Source organism: Euprymna scolopes, chromosome 32 (genome assembly GCF_053919585.1).
Source record: "Euprymna scolopes isolate OS-2025 chromosome 32, ASM5391958v1, whole genome shotgun sequence".
Lineage (NCBI taxonomy): Eukaryota > Metazoa > Mollusca > Cephalopoda > Sepiida > Sepiolidae > Euprymna > Euprymna scolopes.
The window spans coordinates 99,156,631-99,177,847 of NC_136513.1; the positions used below are offsets into that span (position 1 = coordinate 99,156,631).

Sequence of the window (21,217 nt, forward strand, 5' to 3'; positions counted from 1 at the left end):
TGGAAATTTCGCACACACATAAAAATGATATGAATAAAAATAGTGAGGGAATTTCTGAGAAAACTGTTATTGCCCTCCTCGGGATGCCTTTCGGGTTAAAATGGCTAAACTTTACACTTTTGTACGTATTAAAAATATTGATGCCTTGAACTTTTATAAAACTCTCTGAAAAGTTGTAACTAACTGATTTCTATATAATTTTGTGTGTCTATACTTCGCTAATAAAACACTTCATTTTTAGGACCTTTTTTCATATAGTGGTCCAAACTTTTCTGTGCATGACTATTTAGCAGTTTAGAATGGTGCCGACGAAAATTTTAATATGTTAAGCCCTTGGGGACGTTTGGGGCAAAATAGGTGGTGATGATGGATATAGTCATTTGTTTTTTGTTTTTTTTTGCATGGTGCAGAACTCGAAATTACATATTTTAAGGTCTAAAACTGCACTGTTGTTTAATTTTCACCAGGTTTTGACGTCTCTGGGGACTTTAGGGACTAAATAGGGGGGAATGCTGAACTTAGTCATTTTTATACCTCATTCACATGTAACAATGCTTATATTAATGTACAGTATGGCATTCGTAGTTTTTGTTTTACGGTAAAATAGTAACTCAGATATTACAGTGTATTAAAAAGAGGATGTGCCACGAGGTTTGACATTTTTGGGGTGTTTACGTGACCTTCACAGTTATAGTATGGATAGTTTTGACATATATTTTTGATTAAATTTACGAGTAATTGTACATTTGTTTAGCTATCAACGTTATTGTTTCATTGTGTTTTCTTCATATGTCATAATTTAATTTAAATGTTACTTTTGTATTCAGGACTAAATAGGAGGGGTGCTGAACTTAGTCATTTTTATGCCTCATTCACATGGAACAATGCATGCTTAACTTGTTGCACTTTCCTTAATCAGTAACGCTTCAATAAGGATAGCAGTTTTCCTCATGTGTCATACTTTAATTTAAATGTTATTTTGTCTTTTTTTATCATGATTATTTATGTTCATATTTAATTCTTTAATTTGAATAGTATTTCCATTGTTTGTCACGTTTATATTTAAATAGTCTGTAACTCTTCAGTAATAATAATTTATTCATTTGTTTAAGCTGATAATATTTTTTTGTTTTATATTTTATATATAGCGATTTGCTTGAATAGCATATTTGCTTCAGTTTCGATAGCATTTGATTTGCCTGCCAGAATCCCTCGGCATAATATTTTCTATTGATCTGTAAAGCTTCGATTCGAATATTGTTTGGTTTGATATGTAATACTTTATTTGAAATATTATTTAATTTGTGTCACATATCGTTTGATTTTTAGTTTGAATTTTTAGCTTAAAATATTTATTTGCTGTTTTGTCAAGCTTCAATTGTTTTTCTTTATAGTATGTCTTCCAAATATTTGAAAATTATTCATGAAGTCTGTCACGCTTCTGTTATAATAATATTTTAGAATGTTTTTCATGATTCAATTAAAATATTACATTCTTTTTTTGGTATCATGCTTTAGCTTGAATGGAATTTTCGTTTTCCTGCTATATTAGTTTTTAATGTCACATTCTGGTTGAAATAAAAACGTCAGATTTGTATTTTTGTTGTTAATAAACACTTTATTTATTTTCGCTAGTCTCTAAACTCGTATTATAATATTATTGTCGCTGCTCTAGCAAATCTCACATTAAAAAGAGGCTTACTCAGAGCAAGGAAATACTATTAAAGATTAAACATTCTCTTAAATTTTAAACGTAACAGACCAACAGAATTGTATGGTAAGAAGCAGTGACAGAAACGCTATTATATATACATATACATATATATATATATATATATATATATATATATATATATATATATATATATATATATATATATATATATACAGGGTGTTCCAAAACAAACACTGCACTGAACACAAGAAAGGATATTTGTGTGCCAAAAGAAACAGTGCACTGAATACAAGAAATGATATTTATACATTGAAAATGTTTAAATGTAGTTGAAAATGTTTAAATATATTATCATGTTTGAATGGTGTTTAAATATATAAAATGTTTAACTATAGTCCGCTTATATTAAATATTCTTTTGTTTCAGGGACCCTTTGAAAATGGTGCTTACCTTACAAGAAAGGATATTTATTATTGAAAATGTTTTCCGAGATGGTGGCAAATTCACAAAAGAAGTGCAAGTGTCATTTCAAGAAAAATTTGGTGCAGAACGTTTGCCGCATCGAAATTGTGTTTCCGCTTTGTTGCATAAGTTCCAAGAAACTGGGAGTGTTCGAGAAAAACCCAAAAGTGGCCGCCCAAAAGTCGTTACAGATACATTATTACAGAATGTTACCAACAAACTTCAGAGGATCCCACGAAAGTCTTTAAGGCGTTTGTCTCAAGAAACTAGGATATCTCTAACATCAACTCACCGAGCAGTGCATCAACTTAAATTCTTTCCATATAAAGTGCATGTTGTTCATGAACTGAAGCCTCAGGATTCAGAAAAACGCGTACTCTTCTGTCGGTGGTTTGAAAATGTTATTCTAGAGAAAGGTGAAAACATTTTAAACCATACATTCTTCAGTGATGAAGCATGGTTCCATTTGTCCGGGTACATGAACAGTCAGAACTCTAGAGTGTGGTCTACAATAAATCCTCATGCTCTGTTTCAGAAGCCACTCAACGATCAAAAAGTTGGTGTTTGGTGTGCTTTGTCAAGGCGGCGTATAATTGGACCTATCTTTTTTGAAAACACCATCACATCTGAGTGTTACATTCATAACATCCTGGAGCCATTTTTTGATCAACTGACGGAGCAAGAAAAGCAACAAGGCTGGTTCCAGCAAGATGGTGCAACTGCACATACGGCTCGTGTCAGTATGGCTGCAGTTGGTGATGTCTTTAGAGATCGTGTGATCTCTCGTGGTTTGTGACCACCTCGATCACCGGATTTAACACCTCCTGACTTTTATTTCTGGGGAAAATTGAAAGGCTCAGTGTATGCAGACAATCCTCGAACTACGGATGAATTGAAGCAGAGAATAACAAGTGTTATTCAAAACATCAAACCTGATGAACTTGAGTGTGTTTTTCAAAACATGCAGCGTCGCGCTCGTTTATGTCTGCAGGTGAATGGCGCACACTTTCAACAGTTATTGTAGATCATATCTTACTGCACGAGTCAATCCTCAATCGTACTTTAGTTGATAAGGTATTGGATTTGTGAGTATTTGCAATAAATAGTATGTTTCCCTGAGTTTTGTTTCTTTGGGTTATTAGCATATTCCTACTGCACTGTTTCTTTTGGAACACCCTGTATATATATATATATATGTATATATATATATATATATATATGTATATATATATATATATATATATATATATATATATATATATATATATAACTCAGATCAACTTGCTTGCTTGGGAGTTTAACCAGTCAATCCTGTTTGTTACTTCCGGTTTCCAAAAATTCGTCTGCTTCGCTATATCAAGGCTGCCTTCTGTTAATGCCACATTGAAATTCACTGCTGCTATTCAAAGTACACACAAGTTCAATTATATATTTTAACATATTTTGAGATAACTGTAATTTTACCACGTTGAGTTTAAAAGAACTGATTAAAATATAAATATATAATATATACGTATAGTCATATTTATAACGATATTTACGGCTTTAAACTTGTGCTACAGTGGATTCTGACGATTTATTTTTATCAGTTTTTACATACCTGGAGGGTTGGTTAAAACTTGGTTTTAATAGTTCTTTTGGAAGGGCCTTCTTAATTGTATTTAGTGCTCGCAGTGGTGTTCTGGAGGTTTCCTGGGTTTTATTTTTTTCACTCATCACTAAAATAAATATATTCCCAAGAAAATAAAAACAATATAATCTCAAACTAACTTTTTTATATACATTTTTGATCTTAACCTTTTAGGGCCAACAGGTAGACTAAATAAAATATAACGACGGCAGTGGAAGTGAAAATTCGCACATAAATAAATAATAATGGAAGAGTAGGTTTACTTAAAGAGCCAACGTCAAAATGGAATCTGTAAAACTGTTCCAAAAATGGGGAACCGACTTACTGCAATATTATATGGGAAACTGAACCCTTTTCCAATGAGAAGGTATATTAATGTACAGTATGACATTCGTAGGTTTTGTTTTACGGTAAAGTAGTAACTCAGATGATATGACAGTGTAATAAAAAGAGGGTGTGTCACGACACTTTCTTTTGGTCTTTACATGGACTTCACAGTTATTGTATGGATTGTTTTGACATGTACTTTGGATTAAATTTCCGGGTAATTGTGCTTTTCATTCTTTTTTTATCAAAATTAGTGGTTAATTGTGTAGGCAGCATTGTTTTATTCAAAATAATTTAATTTTCAGAGAGTTTAATTAAGATGCAAATCTTTAAGATTATTTTTAATTCTATGAAGAATCAGATAGTTGTTTTAAATCCAAGATGTGACGATTACCTTCCTGAGATTCTAATGAATGGCCCTGTTCTCGCTGTGAAATCCATTCTAGATTTTCTTAATTTTCTTTGTTGGTGTTCTTATATTATACGGAATCTATAATGGACGATCACATGAGAATAGGAAATTGGATTAATAAGACAATAAAATTCAATCTAAATTGTCCTTCGAGCCTATGGAGCAGTAAATATAGGCGTTGAGTCTCTGTTGTTTGTTTGAAGATAGTGATTTACTCCTACTTAAGGCAGGTAACAGGAATAGTTGTTTAAAACGTAATGAGACACCAACAATTATGAAAAGTAGTAATTACTGGAGATACAGTTACATCTATGCAGTCGCTTAAAATACCTGAAGAAGGATATGGTGAAACAACAACAACAACAACTACTACTACTACTACTACTACTACTACTACTACTACTACTACTACGAAGATAAGGTCCGCAAAATGAACAGACACATTAGGAAAAGATTCTAAAAAATGAAAATACTCTAATATATATTATAGCAGTATTCTTCTGAATCGTATTATATATTCTCTGCTTTGTTTATTTGAAGCTGTATGATTCGTTGTTGTATTAGTCTTCATCAATTCGCTGGTTTGTTAACTACATCATTGGAAAACTGCTTGTTATTATAGTAACATCTTCCCAGTAGCTGAAACCTTGTGGAATTCTCAACCTGCTGACTGTTTTCATTTGAGCTACAGTCTTTTCGAGATTAAGGTCAATATTCATCTGTTTTCTTTCCAGCGATAATATTTATCTTCTTACATTATGTGTTCTCCAGAACGAAAATGCATAATTTCAGTGATATCATTTAACGTTTTGCAGTATTTACCGGGGAAATTATCAGACCAACAAATAATGAAGGCCCATTCAAGTTCAGACTCATAAAGTTACTTAAAGTGAGTCTACTCATCGTATTTTATAATTCTGTACAGATTCATGAGCTTTTCATGAGAACAAGAGTTCTCTTTGGAGTTCCAAAAATGCTTGTAGGTTCCTCGTATCTCATGTGATAAATATCATACATTGTGAAAATAATAATAATAATAATAATAATAATAATAATAATAATAATAATAATACATATACTGAGAACAATAGCCAATTTAATATAAATATATAAAATGTCATATTAAATAATATATATATATATATATATATATATATATATATATATATTAATAATATAATACAACAATAATAAAGATTAACTGTTCTAAATGTAATATGATATAATATAATAATTACAAACAATAAAATGTTATATAAAATATAATAATAAAAGATATGTATATTTAATAATGTGATACTAAATAATATAATAAAAATTAATATTCAATATTTGAAATGTTATCTTACGAATTAAGTAAAAATATTAAGGAAATTAAAATGGTATATTAAATAATAAAATAATAAAATGTTTAAGATATATTTGTTATATAATGATTAATGTGAAATCATATTTTTATATATTTTTATGTTAAATGAAATAATTTAAAAATTAATAATATAAAATATTATATGAAGACAATAATAATAATAATTAAATATGAAAATATTATATTAAATAATAATTAAATATTTTAATTGGTATATAAAACTACCATAATACAAACATTTAATATTAATATTGTTATATTAAATACTATAATAAGAAACATTAAATATTAAAAATTGTTAATTAAATAATATAAAAACAATTAATTTTAATTATAATTATGAATTATACACATTTTTAAAGTGTATATTAAATACAAAATAAGTATTAAATAAAAAATAAATATTAAATATTTCGCATATTATATTTTGGAATAGAATACTAATAAATATTAAATATTTAAAATGGTTATATTAAATTGTACAATTATGATAAATATTAAGTATTTAAAATGTTATAATGCATTATGCTACTATTATAAATACTAGTAATAAAATGTTTTATTTAGTAATAATATAAATAACGATAAATATTTAATATTAAAATTCTATAGGAAGTATAATAATAACAGCAATAATATAAAAAAATATTTGAACTATTATATGAAATAATATAATAATGAATATTAAATATTTAAAAGGTTATACAAAAAAACAAAAAAAAAACAGAGCGCATTCAATAGTTTTTCTGGCCATTTTACAGTCTACATAGAAAAAAAGGCCAGAGACCCTAGTGTTTGGATGTGATGTTTTGAATATAATAAACTAGTTATGACCAAAGTTTCATTTCATGAAAAAAATAATTTAGCATTTTAATTTATATATAACTTTGTTTATTAGATTTTCTGTTCGTTATTTGACTATATTTTTGTTTATAACCTTATATTTTGGTCTTAATAATTTAAAAATTGTTGTATTTTTGTTAACCTATTTTTTGATTCAGTATTTCAACCTTAAAATCTTTATACATGTATTTCCAATAAAATAGAAATAAAAAAAATTAAATGTCTGCATTTAATTTTTTTTATAAAACGCATTTGGTCCTCTTTTAGAAAAGGTTCCAGAATTACTCACCCTCAATCACGGAGCTGCAAGGTCTCATGGCGCTGATCTTTAGAAACTCCGATATAAATCTATTTAATATGATATTATGTTTTTCTATATTTACAACCGAGTCTCTCAAAATGCCATACTAATCATTGAATATTTGAACATGAAGTTTGAGTTTGGGTTGTGTAAAATAACTTTTTGTACTAATTTAGCCGATGTGCTTTTGCTTTCAGGGAGAGGCTTCGAAGTTGAACATCGCGGACCGAAACATCATCAATGTTGAAAGGACTAAAATATTAGAAGAAGCTGATGCAGAACTATCTCATATTGTGGGTGGAAGCAGAGGTGTCGTGTTTGGTAAACAAGATTTATTTTATAATTTACTGTAAAATTTACTTCTAAAACTAATTTTTAAATTACAAAACTATCATATCAGAAAATGGGTTGCTAATCAAATACGTGTATAATCTTTCTAACGCACCCCAATTTATTTATAGCTTGAGTGATGGTAGGAAATCATCATCAGAATGATCAAGTTGTTGGCATTAGCTCTCTCGATATAATATTATAGTTAGAAATACATCGGTTAGGTACAGTAGGACTACTTAAAGGTTGACACTATTGAGTGAAATAATTGTGTGGCTCAGATAAAATAATCTTCAAAAAGACATTAGTTGGACATGAATATATTTTCCTCTTTATTAAATTACACACCGCTTACTTAGTTGAAAAAGTCATTTGAAAAAAGTCATCAAGATTTGAATATTTATAATATTCATTTTCCTACTATTTTGCCCCATAAAATAGTACATTTTGATTGGCCGCGATAGTCATATGTTTATAATTCAGAGGTGCTATAATAAGTAGCCTATTGAGTGTTCTACTGGCATAATAGAATATGACACTTGAAAATGAAGTGTTTAATATCATCTTAAAATGTTCAGAAATATCTTATTTTTAAATATAAAATTGTTTTGGCTGCCAATGAAGTAAAACGGTAATAACACACAAATGCCTTTAAGATAACAATGAATTGGAACCGGCTTATATAGAATCTCCACTTTATAAAACACTATATATATATATATATATATATATATATATATATATATATATGTGTGTGTGTGTGTGTGTGTGTGTGTGTGTGTGTATGTGTGTGTGTGTGTGCAATTTCTTTGTCCATAGTTAATCAAAATTCAGATCTAGGTTAAAAGTTGTATTAAATATATTTTTTAACTATTTTTCAGTTTTGAATGTGAATGGAACAGTTTATCCTGACGAGTGTCGACCGATTGAACCGTTTGCCTTTTTAATACCATTTCAGAAAATGGCTTTGAATTTATTTTCTTCAGGCTGTCCTTGTATGGTGAGTATATTATTTTTCTTCTTTAGCAACATGAATGCGCCAAGGTAGAACTCGGTTCGTTTGACAGAAACAATTTTACTTGGTGACGTGTGCAAACAATACGTTGTCTCCTCGTAAGCAACTGATATCCGAAAAATATTCAAAAGAGAAGGACAGAAATGATGCTTAACAACTTAACACAGCTTCGATAACTAACGCCTGACCTTTTAACAACTAAAAAAATTAAAGCGATTCTATTCATCTGTATTCAGTGCTGTACTGTGATGCAGATATAATTATATTCATAAAGAAATGTACAAACGTATATCAATCCATCCACAGCCTTGAACCCCTGGAGGGCATAAGCCAACGGCAAATTTGTAGCTGCTTTTGTAGCGAGGAGTTCTGTTCTCGGAATGAGGGTGCTAGCCTCAAGCCCAACCTTCCCAGAAGGTACATACAGCGCCTAATCTTCCAAAATTATGCTTAATTACAGCAATTAACAAACATCAATAACTAGCGAAGGAGTTTTTATCAAGTAAGTTAAATAAACAGTAGTCAAAATACTCTAAGTAGCGTAAGGACCTAATGGAGTTACAATTTGAATTCTCTATTCATGGGAAGAACATATGCATGCACACACACATCACACATGCGCGCGCAAACACACACACACACATACACACACACACACACATATATATATATATAGATAGATAGATAGATAGATAGATAGATAGATAGATAATTATGTGTGTGTGGGTGTTCCTATGTGTGCGTGTTTATTTAAAAAATATACTCATCGCAGTAAATAATTAAAGCTACTTTGCCCACATATGTTATCAACATATTCTATATATGCAATTTATATTTTGCTAAAATTGTAACTTCAATTATTCAAACAATTTCAGATTATATATATATATATATATATATATATATATATATATATATACATACACACACGCACATATATATATATGTGTGTGTGTGTGTTAATGTGTGTTGTTTGATAAAACAACAGGGGGATAATTTGCAGCAGTAAAACAGAAGCTGGCTTGCAGAATAGTATGTATACAAATATAGGAAAATTTGGATATATTTTATAGGTTTAAAAAATAGGATTCTTTTCATCAATCGCATAACAGTTTAAACCATAGGATACTATTTTTATTTTTAAACTACTTTAAATTATCATGTGGTCTTGTCCCATAAAACTGAAGCTATTCGTATTTCAATATTCAATTTTGCTACAAGTATGGATATATTTATATATATATATATATATATATATATATATATATACATACATATATATATATACATATATATATATGTATATATATATATTGAAAAGGGGTTAGAACATAAGTCTAAAGAGCAGAGTGTATTGTAATGTAATAGTAAAATTACTAATTGAATTAGAATACAAGAAAAGAACAGTGCTCTTTGTAATGAAGGTATATAATAAGCTCGATAGGCTAATATCCATGAGCTACTTTAATATTTAGTAATGTGATTGATAATTTAAAATTCAAATTAGAATTTAAAATTAAAAATCTGTATCATAAGGAGGAACAACAACAAAGTCAATAATTTGACTTTGTTGTTGTTCCTTCTTATGAAACAGATTTTTGAATTTTATTCTGATTTAATTTTAAATTATCAATCACATTACTATATACACACACACACACACACACACACACACACATATATATATATATATATATATATATATATATATATATATATATATATATATATATATATATTAGCTGTACCTGCCTAAGTATGTTTATGTTAATGCATTCATTTAAAGTCGACTATTCCTTACCTTTGGCATAATAATATTATAATAATCGATGATAAAGATTAAAGATTGTAATAATGCTCAATATTTTTATTTAATATAAGGGAGGATAATATTGATTTACATTAAAATTGAACTTATGTGTATTAAGCAATGCTATTTTGTATTATTTCTTTTCAGGACAAATATGTCAAAGAGATCGGGAACCCATTTTGCTTAGACATTTTTACTTATTTTGTACAGGAAGACCGAGAGTGCATATGGAAAAAATCGCCCGATTTTCACCTGTGCAACCAAATACGAAACATTTGAATGCACGGAACCATCACATTAAAAAAGAATTTGTAATGTAAATAAAAAAGGAAATACTTTTCAACGCGACGCGAATTGTGTGCTCTGCCGAATAAAACACATATTTTCCTCGCCTGTCGTTCCATTTCTTTGTATTTAAAAAAAATCTTATGAATTCTTCTTGCGTATAGGTCAAAATAAAATTGATTGAATGAAAAATTATTTGCATTGTCTTATCTCTATCTCTCTTTTTCACAATTTGTGTCTTTATTTCTCTCTACCTATCAGTCTCAATACATATATATACGTGCATATATATACATACACACACACACCCACACACACACACACACATATATATATATATATATATATGTGTGTGTGTGTGTGTGTGTGTGTGTGTGTGTGTGTGTGTGTGTGTGATTTGGTTCTGTTTAGTGGCTCACACGATTTAGGTAAAAGTGTCCAGGTGTTCTTGCGAGTCGTTAACCCACGCTTGTTTTCTCTGCTCGACGGCAGAAATGTATGACTTACATAGTACCAGACGAATCCATATTATCATGAATATAGGGAACCCCCCTGTGAAGATTTGTTTCCACGAAATATAGTTTCTTTCTCGGGTTACCATCCAAGGGATCCGTCAGTTTCATTTTTCTCTGGGAACAGCGTATTTGTACTAGTTTGAGTGGTCCCAATAAACTCCTTCGAAGTGCATTTGCTTCAAGTGTTTCTTACGCGTGGAATGTGGTCGTTCTACCATGTACACAATATGGCCGTTCCTGTTTCTTGATCGTTTTCTCCTCCCAGAATGTACTATTATCTTTGTGCATCTGGAAGAATATTTTCTCCCTGCTCGTAATTCTTCTGCGGGACACTTATCTTTTAACTGTTTCGGCTATCGTTTCTCAAATACTGGCCGCGGTTTCCTCGCGACCATCACTTCCACTGGAAACATCTGGGATGGTGTATTCTCGTTAGGGGTTATGCCGTACACCTGAAGATGGAGTGTATTTTGCCTTCTTCAAAGGAATCTTCAAGGTGTCCACAAATCTTCCGGCCTCTCCATTTGACCCAGTGTGGTAAGTCGGAGTTGTGATGCCATCCACTTGGCAGTCCTCAATGAACTCTATAAAATTCCGGATGTAAACTGGGTGCCGTTATCTGACACTAAACAGTGGATCACTCCGAACTGTGCAAATACTTCCTTATGAGTTTTTATATTGAATTCTGTAGCTCGGCATTTGTACTTATAGATTTTCTTTTGGGGTGATCACTGGAACAACTACTCTCTCGCGATATTATAATATATTATATTATTCTACCTTGTCACATGTTAAGAAAACCTGTGTTACTTGTTAATCAGCCTGCACTTTTTCTTAGTTTCTCTTATAAAGGCGTCATTTTGGCTTCATTCCTTATATTATCCAGAGTAATGGGAAGTTCTATTAGGATCGAACTATAATCTCTCTGTGATCGTAGGTCACCATTCTTTGTGTTGTACGGGATAGTCCGTCCGCGTGTCCTCACTTCTTGGACAAAAGGAACTCCATATCAAAGTCGTAGCACTATTCCCCATCTTTGTCTCTGTGTGCCGTATGGTTAGGCAACACTTGTTTCAATCCAATTGCATTCTCTGGTTCAGGTCCAAACATTGCCTTTCCTACGTAGTTCATTTGAAGGAGCACAATGTGTGCATATGCAGAATGAAGGTTAATAATTAGCTAAACCTAAAATCATTACTTATTTTTCTCATTGCTATCGTATTTTTGGATCGGCCCACTTCAATTCGTTTACCTATTTTATTTTGTCGAGCATAATTCAAATTCGGTGTCTTTAAGTGTGAAGTTGTACTCGTTCATCTTTTAGAACACCTGAAAAGCGTGGTTTTTATGTTGCACTTTAGATTCTCTTTCCTCAGAATATCGTCAAGGAATCCGATGGAAAAAACAAGGTAGCTCAACATCTGTTGAAAGATAGCTAATGTAACTTTGATCCCGAAAGCTAACCAACTAAACTTTAATAGTACCGTGTGACTAGTGAGACACAAACTATGTTAAGCTTTCTCACTCAAAGGAATTTATGGGTACGCTTCGCTCAGATCTTTTTGGAATATTTCCCCTCTAGTTTCGTGAAAACATCCTCGCGGCTGGGTAGCGGGCAATGATAATTTTAAGTATTGCATTGAACTCGGTCGGGAAATCTGTGCAGACTCTAATATCCTTCGATTGTTTGTTAGATACATGAAGTGTGCTATAATCGACTGAGGCTAAAATTCCTGCTCTGCCGAGTCTGTCCAGTTCTACGTCAATCTTTTGTATAGATTGAAATGGTATGCTGCGTTTTTTTAGTTTTTAGGCTGCAATTTGTCCACCTTTTTGCAAACATTGTATTTCACTTTTTTAGGCAGAACTAAAAACCGGGTGTAAATAACAGAACTACATTACACATAGTTCTACGTAATTGTACATTCTAATTCTTGCTGATTCCAAACGTTTTTTTTTTAATTTCTAGTAGTTTTTTTTTTAATTAGTGTTGATTTGTTCATATATTTATTTAATTTTTTAAATTAGTGTTGATTTATTCATATAATTTTTTAAATTGTACAAGTTATTAAAAATCATTTTAAAATTATCAACGACCTTTTCGTGTCTTATGGATTTTTGAATTTAAATACATCTATATTTAACACTTCTTGCGCGTGTTTTCTCTGTATTTACACTATGGGAAATCTGTTGAAATCTTCTGTTTTTTAGGTTTTCATAAAAGCGTTTTGCACAATAATTCTCTGATAACATGTGACGCTTGCTAAAATACAGGAATAATTAAAAAGCATTCGAATTTAATATTCCTTATTGAATAGAAAAAACATTTTTAGTAATATATTTTAAATTTACAGAATTTAACTACAAATTCTCACATATATATATATATATATATATATATATATATATATATATATATATATATATAATTTATAATTGCAGAGCAATATAAGCACAGTTGAGTCTATATTGTTTTGCGAATATAGATATGCAACTATTCAAACAGTCGGCGGAAAGTGTACCTGATTAATAGCAGATTTCCCTTGAAAATGTAAAGATATGTTTCCTCCTAATAAGCTAATCTGAGAAATCAACGACAAAATCACAATTTTTCCCGAAATCCTCTATTCAATAATATTTCATGATAATATTCTCACCCATGTATCATTAATTGTCCCCAGTGTTGGCATTATCATAGGGTTCAAATCTTTATTTGAACACGCAAGTGATATAAATAGTTAAACATAAAATGATACATCGATGAAAAAATCCCCACTTCCGTATTTCTCTCTTCCCCTCTGTTTCCATAAATCCACCATCGTAATAAAGTCTCAATTAAAAAAAAGCTTTGCCTTGTTTACTCTATCTCTCATTTTCACCAGTATATAATTATATGTTATATATATATGTGTGTGGGTGTGTGTGCGTGTGTGCGCGCGTGTGTGCGCGTGTGTGTGCGCGCGTGTGTGCGCGTGTGTGTGCGCGCGCGTGTGTGTTTTTATGTATATCTTTCTATATACGCGTGCATGGATATATGTGCTCATGGGTCGTGCGTATATTCATAAATATATATTTGTATATCTATGTCTACGTGCGCATGTATGCGTATGCGTGCATCTGGATGCTAGTGTCTGTTTGTATATGTGTATCTATCTATATATCTATCTATCTATCTCTCTATCTATATATCTATCTATCTATCTCTCTATCTATCTATATATATATATATATATATATATATATATATATATATATATATATGCCTGGGTGAAAGTATGTATGCAGGTTTAGTCATAACTTGATTTATATGCATGTATCTGTGTATATGTTTATATGCCTATATCCACAATACACTTTACACTGAAAATGAATTTAAGCATAACCACTGCCCAAAACACCATGTTAGGAGCCAACCCCCTATATATATGAACTTAATATTTAACCCCATTTAAGTGTTTTTCCTAGACACTATAAATTAATCCCCATCCAATAAGCAAATCAAATCAATACAGACCCCTAAAAATTAAACCAGCTACATGTATTTTGAACATATCTTACAATACATCTACATAACCTCGCATTATTAACTATACCCGGTTATTTATTTATCTTTTATTTGTTTATTTATCTATCCTAGCTTTACTTTATTTACTTGTCATAAATATACACATCTCGATATATATAAATATATATATATATATGTCTATATAGGAGTGTATATTTATATTTTTATTAATATGTATATGCGTATAATTGCAGATACGTTTATATGGGCACATGTGTGTATGTACTATGTGTGTATGTGTATGTACATCTACATCTCACTGGAGATGCGTACATGTATCTTCATTTGTATATGTATGACCGAGTCGATATATAAATATATATATATATATATATATATATATATATATATATACTTATATGTGCTTGTGCATATTTTTCTATGTGCGCGTGTATGAATGTGTGTGCTCATGGGTCGTGTGTATATGCATGAGTGTATATTGGTATATCTATATCTATGTGCACATGTATGTGTTTGCATACATCGGAGTGTCTCTCTCTCTATATATATAGGTGTGTATTTATGGATATGCATGGATGAACGTATGTATACAGGTACAGCTGTATCAAAGTTTATATGCATACATGTGTTTATATATATGCATATGCCTGTATTAACAATACATTTAACACTGAAAATAAAGTTAAAAATAATCACTGCCCACAGCACCAATGTTAGAAGCCCACCATATATATATATATATATATATATATATATATATATATATATATATATATACATCCATGTATATATTTATACGAAGTAAATAAAGTAAATTTAGGATAAATAAATAATACTAAATAAATAGTAAATACATACTTGAATAGTTAATAATGCGAGATTAGGTAGACGCATCGTTACATCATATATATATATATATATATATATATATATGATGTAACGATGCGTCTACCTAATCTCGCATTATTAACTATTCATTTATGTATTTACTATTTATTTATTTAGTATTATTTATTTATCCTAAATTTAATTCATTTACTTCGTATAAATATATACATGGCTGTATATATATATATATATATATATATATATATATATATGGATGTCTGTATATTTATACTTTTATAGATATGTATATATATGTAATTGTAGATACGTGTATATGGTTACATGCGTGTGTGTATGTATATATGTAAATATATTTGTATGTATATATATATACACATCTACTTCTTACACATCTACTTCTTACTAGAAATATATATCTCTACGAATATGTATATAGGTAGGTGTGTGTATATATGCATATATATATGTGTGTCTATGTATATATATGAGTATGTATATGTGTATAAGATTTGTGTGTATGTGTGTATGTCTGCATATGCATTGTTTATATATATGTGCGTGTGTGCTAGTGTTGCTATATGGATGTGTAGAAATGTACATATGTATGTATATGTATGTATGCGTATTTGCGCGTACGTTAGCGTATGTATTATCTCTTAACTGCCCAAAAACAACCCATTGTAAACTGAAATGAACAAGTCGACTTATTATTGCTAAAATGAATACGTGATTGAAAAGGTGTTTTTCACGATAAAACTCATCCTGAAATGTTAGTATACGATTATTCTCATGTATATATATATATATATATATATATATATATATATATATATGTGTATGTGTGTGTGTGTGTGAATAAAAAGGAAAAACCTAAAAGAGTAAACACAAAAATAAAATCAACGTTTCGTCCCCATTTCAGGGGACATGATCAGGATTTCTAGGAGAGGATGTACAGGAAGACGGTCATACATCACATGCGAAAGAGGAGAAGTTCAGTTCTCTTTCTGTTCTGGAGAGAAGAAATTTCATGATGAAAAGAGAATTTATATCTAGTGTGTGTGGAGGGGGTCGGGTTATATACATATATGCATTTTTTTATCAACCAGGATCTAAATTAATGTTTTGTTTATTTATCATTATATTACCTATGATTGGGGCTACATTATAAACTATTTTTCTTTGTTTGATGGTGTTAATGTTTTTATTTTTGTTTTTACTCTTTTAGGTTTTTCCTAAAACGTCAAAAGCATCGTTTATATCTAGCTTTATTTTATTCATATATATATATATATATATATATATATATATATATATATATATATATATATATATATTAGTCGAGAAAGTAACTGCTCGACAAACAAAATGTTACTTGCAGACTACTATTGAGCAACGACCACGTAGGTACTGCTTGAAACAACTTTTTTTAATTTCCTCGCCAAATATTTAATTAATTTTTTTTATTCAATTTTCACCCCAAACAAGGCACAGTGCCACTTTGAAGCAGGGGGCTACTATCAGGGACTTAATTAGCGGGGTCATTATGAAGGGAGATGAGTAGAAAGATGTTTGTTTACATTACACTTGAACTTCTGCATATTATTGCAGTTGGGATAGCAGAATCCCGGAAGGGAGTTCCAAAGACCCGCAGTTCTGGGGAAGAAACTATTGGAGTAAAAGGCTTTCTTTCCTTTGGAATAGTAATAATAATAATCTCCATGTTCATCTGTTTCATTTCAGATATTATTTTATATAATTTGATATAATATTGATTTGAAAAATCTTTTTTACAAAATCTATACTTAAGAGTTTTCCAATCAAGTGATTAATTATACTACCATAACATAACAGTTTTTGAAACTATTACTATTCTTTATTCCTAACAGCATCAGACTAGAATTAAAGAGAAAGAGAGTTGTGCAAGGAAAAAAGGCAAGGTGTTTATATATACTATTTCCCTCTCTCTCTCCCTCTCTCTCACTCCCTCTGTATATATATATATATATATATATATATATATATATATATATATATATATATATAATTAAAATAATCTCATTTTTCCCTCCGATTTTGACAATAGAATAAAAATTCAAGACATTACATGCCAATGTACTGTGAAAAAACTGCAGCACAGGATCTGAGGTGTGTTTTAGGCCTATCACATCTCCACTTCGCTCATAATCGTAGACCCCTATATATTGTCTAGTGAGAGTCCACCCCGAAAATCGGTTAGAATCAATAGAACATGTTTTCTCTATATTAAATTACTCCTTGTCCAACCACCACTTAGCACCACGGAGGATGCGTACACAAGGAACAGTACAAAAAAACACTGGTTTGGAACCGTAAAGGGTTATTTATGCCATTTTTTCGTTTTTTCCCTTGTTTTCCGCCTCTCAAAACAAATCCATAAGCTTTTCCCCTGATTTATGCTTTCTCTTTTTCCAGTAAAAAACTACACAAAAACAGGATTAAGGTCCGATTAACATTTTTGTTTATTTTTGCTTTCTTTTATGTACTGTAAGACGCATACTGCGGGACTACACGGTTTTTACTTCTGGTTTTGACGACTCTAACCGAGGAACCTGACCATTCGCTTTATTTATTAGTGCTTGCAACTAAAACGTTATTATTAAACAAACTATTTATTATTGCAAATTCATTATTACAACGCAACGATATCGTGTAATTACTTGCATTTCACTTGAAAAACAAATGCAAATAAGAAAAAAATACGCGATAAAGGTCCGATTTGAGTTAGATTGTTTTGTTTTGCATTTTGTCTTACCGTAACTCGCACAGTGCTAGACTATTCCCTATCGAGGAAACTAACTATGACCTTTATTTAGTAGTACACTTTCTTTCTCTTTCCTTTTCAGCCATTTACAGATGAGAAACTATGATTGCTTTTTCTTTAGTAAATAAATTGTTACGTGTTTTAATTAAAAGTCATGAATGCTTCTTCTTCGTTAACGACGATTCGATTGTTTTCTTTTTGCTTTCTATTTACCGTAAGAAAAGAATGCGAAAATATGAAGGGTTTTTCTTTACTACATTTTGTTACGTGAAATACATAACAGTTTTCGGCTGATTTGACGTTTAGTTCTAAAAATATCCTAAAACAGGTACTCACTAAAAAGGGGCAATTAAAAGTAAAAATCGGTATCGAACAGGATTTTTTTAAATCTTTTACAAACTTAGAGTGGGTAAAATACATTTAGTTGGCAACTATCTGTGTTTCCTAAGACAACCCCTATTTATTTTATGTACCGTTTAATCGGCTCGAAAAACAATGTTTATCGGTATATTTGAAAAATACCAATACTGGCGGACACTGTTGACTACGTTAACTTCGTGAAAGTCAGTTCCAACTAAAAAAAGATCCAAAATGCTCTTAGAAAAAAACGGATATGTCAGCCTATGTCATGTCGGTGGGTTTCTGACACTGTTTTCTATGGTTTTTAATTATTTTCCCCAACTTACCATATTCAACACAGTCCGCGACCATTTGTCTTTTTCAAATACATCGACACACTGTGTTTTTCGATATGATTAAACATTTTACATTAAATATAAACACTAAATATTAAGACCATTAGGTAGATACGTAACTTACCTTGAATCTTCTTACATGTATTTGTTTTTTGGACAACCTTTTCGATTCTGTGTTTTGTAATCTCCCCACTACGCACCCAAATACTAATTGAAAACTCACATTTTTTTAATACAATAAAATTAAAAACCTCGATTTAGCGGTTCAACATTTTAGCAGCGTTCGACTTAATTGTTGGTCGAGTCCAAACCATGCTGGGCGGAATCTCCCGAGGATCCGGATCCAATTATGCAAGAGTACTATTTTTTTTTTACATTTTCGCCTTTCCTTTTGTAACTTTGGAAGTAGATTGCTGTACTAAAAATATAAGAAACATGCATTTTCTATTTTTATTAGAGTTTTCCGTTACACCACATTGAGCGACCACAGTAACGCGTGGCAGAATACAGCTAATATATATATATATATATATATATATATATATATATATATATATATATATGCAACCAAGGCCGTCAATCCCCAATATTTCCTCCTGTCTCAGAAAACACGCTATGTGATGTACAAATATATGTACGTGATGTTGCCAAGCTAATCAAAAACTTTGATTCCAATAAAGCAACCTGCCCTGACGGTATTCCAATTATAGTCCTCAAACATCTTCAACCAGAACTAGCACCTTTACTTACAAAACTCTTTAAACGTTGTCTTAAGGAGAATTGCTTCCCATAACCATGGAGCATCTTATCATTATGCCCTGTATTTAAGAATTCAGGTGATCGCTTATCTCCCTTTCAGTACAGGCCAATAAGTCTCCTGTGCGTCATAAGTAAGTTGCTGGAATCTGTGTTAAATAGAGAAGTAATCAACCATCTCAGCAAAAATAACCTTCTTAATGAGACACAATATTGTTTCCATTCTGCTAGATCTACAGCAGATGTGCTTACAGTTATATCTCATAGGATTAGCGAATCTCTCGACGGAGACAACCTTTCTAGGGTAATTGCTCTTGACATATCAAAGGCCGTTGATAGGGTATGGCATAAAGGTTTACTTCACAAGATCTCCATCTACGGTATAGATGTATATGTCTTCTCAATTATTAAATCATTTCTATCTGATAGGTTCATAAGAGTAGTAGTTGATGGGCAAAAATCAGAAGCTCACAGTATTTATGCTGGAGTCCCTCAGGGGTCCATCCTGGGCCCAACTCTTTTCCTGATTTACATTAATGATCTTCCAAATCACATCCTTACATCATTCGTAGACATTTATGCTCATGACACTACCATCTATGGTAGCACATCTAAGACAGTAAACGACTAAGTTCTCTCCGATTCTCTCTCCTCTAATCTTGAGCACGTGGCACAATGGGGAAAGGAGTGGTTGGTTACTTTTAATGAGTCTAAAATCAAGCTTCTATCTTTACATCAACGTTCTGATTCCCATTTGCCATCAATTGAAATGAATGGCTCTCGTCGTGAGGAGGCCTCAAGTTTTTACAAGCTTCTAGGCTTGACCTTTAGTCCTGATCTTAAATGGAACACGTACAAAACATATGTTGCCAAGGCCGCCGGAAAAAATGGATGGATCCTTCTATCGATCCAGCAGATATTTCACTGCTGATGCAATTCTCTATCTATATAAGAGCCAGGTACGTCCAAGGATGGAATACTGTTGCCACATATGGGCAGAAGCTGTTAGAAAAGACTTGTCCTGCCTTGATAGAGTTCAAAATAGACTTCGGGGCCGCGTAGGAGATGGCCTTTTCTCTTCCGTGCAACCTGTATCTCATAGAAGAGATGTTGCGAGCTTGTCTCTTCTGTATCCTTATGTTGATGGAAAGTGTTCGACTGAGCTTCAATCTATGGTCTACCCCCGGCAAACTTTCACAAGAAACATCTCTCTAGCTGAAAACACTATCAATAATTCGCCCACTCGTTATCTGTGCCTAAACCTAAACGTAGATTCCATGAGCAAAGCTTCTTTCTTAGAAATGCACGCGTGTGGAACTGTCTTCCGTGTTCCTGCTTTCCAGCTGACTACAATAAGGTTGTCTTCAAGTCGAACGTAAACAAGTTCTTGGCGAGCCGTATCACTTGTTAACAAATTTACCGGAGTTCCATTACTAACGATTACTATATTGTTCAATTGACTACTGTACACTCTTATCATTTATCCTAGAGTCGTCTCTAGGCCTTGATAACATGTTATGTCTATGCAAAAAAATCCTTCAGAAAAGAGTTCACAATAGAAGGACAGAAATGATGCTTAACAGCTACTAACTTCGATAAATAAAAGCGATTATACTC

At 31.2% G+C, this 21,217-nt stretch overlaps 1 protein-coding gene across 32 annotated transcripts in view; it reads left to right on the plus strand.

Moving 5' to 3' along the window:
- Window positions 1-21,217, plus strand: part of LOC145256522 (uncharacterized) — a 104,461-nt gene that overhangs the window by 81,886 nt on the left and 1,358 nt on the right. For 23 of the 32 annotated variants that reach the window (XM_080115518.1, XM_080115517.1, XM_080115524.1 and 20 more), the window contains 3 exons: window positions 7,217-7,340; window positions 8,231-8,349; window positions 10,322-10,651. In XM_080115518.1, coding sequence (XP_079971644.1) covers window positions 7,217-7,340; window positions 8,231-8,349; window positions 10,322-10,453 — 375 coding nt within the window. In that variant the 3' untranslated portion in view covers window positions 10,454-10,651. Of the gene's footprint in view, window positions 1-5,321; window positions 5,396-7,216; window positions 7,341-8,230; window positions 8,350-10,321; window positions 10,652-21,217 lie in introns of those variants that run through there. The other 9 variants (XM_080115530.1, XM_080115520.1, XM_080115531.1 and 6 more) reach the window with 8 other exon arrangements.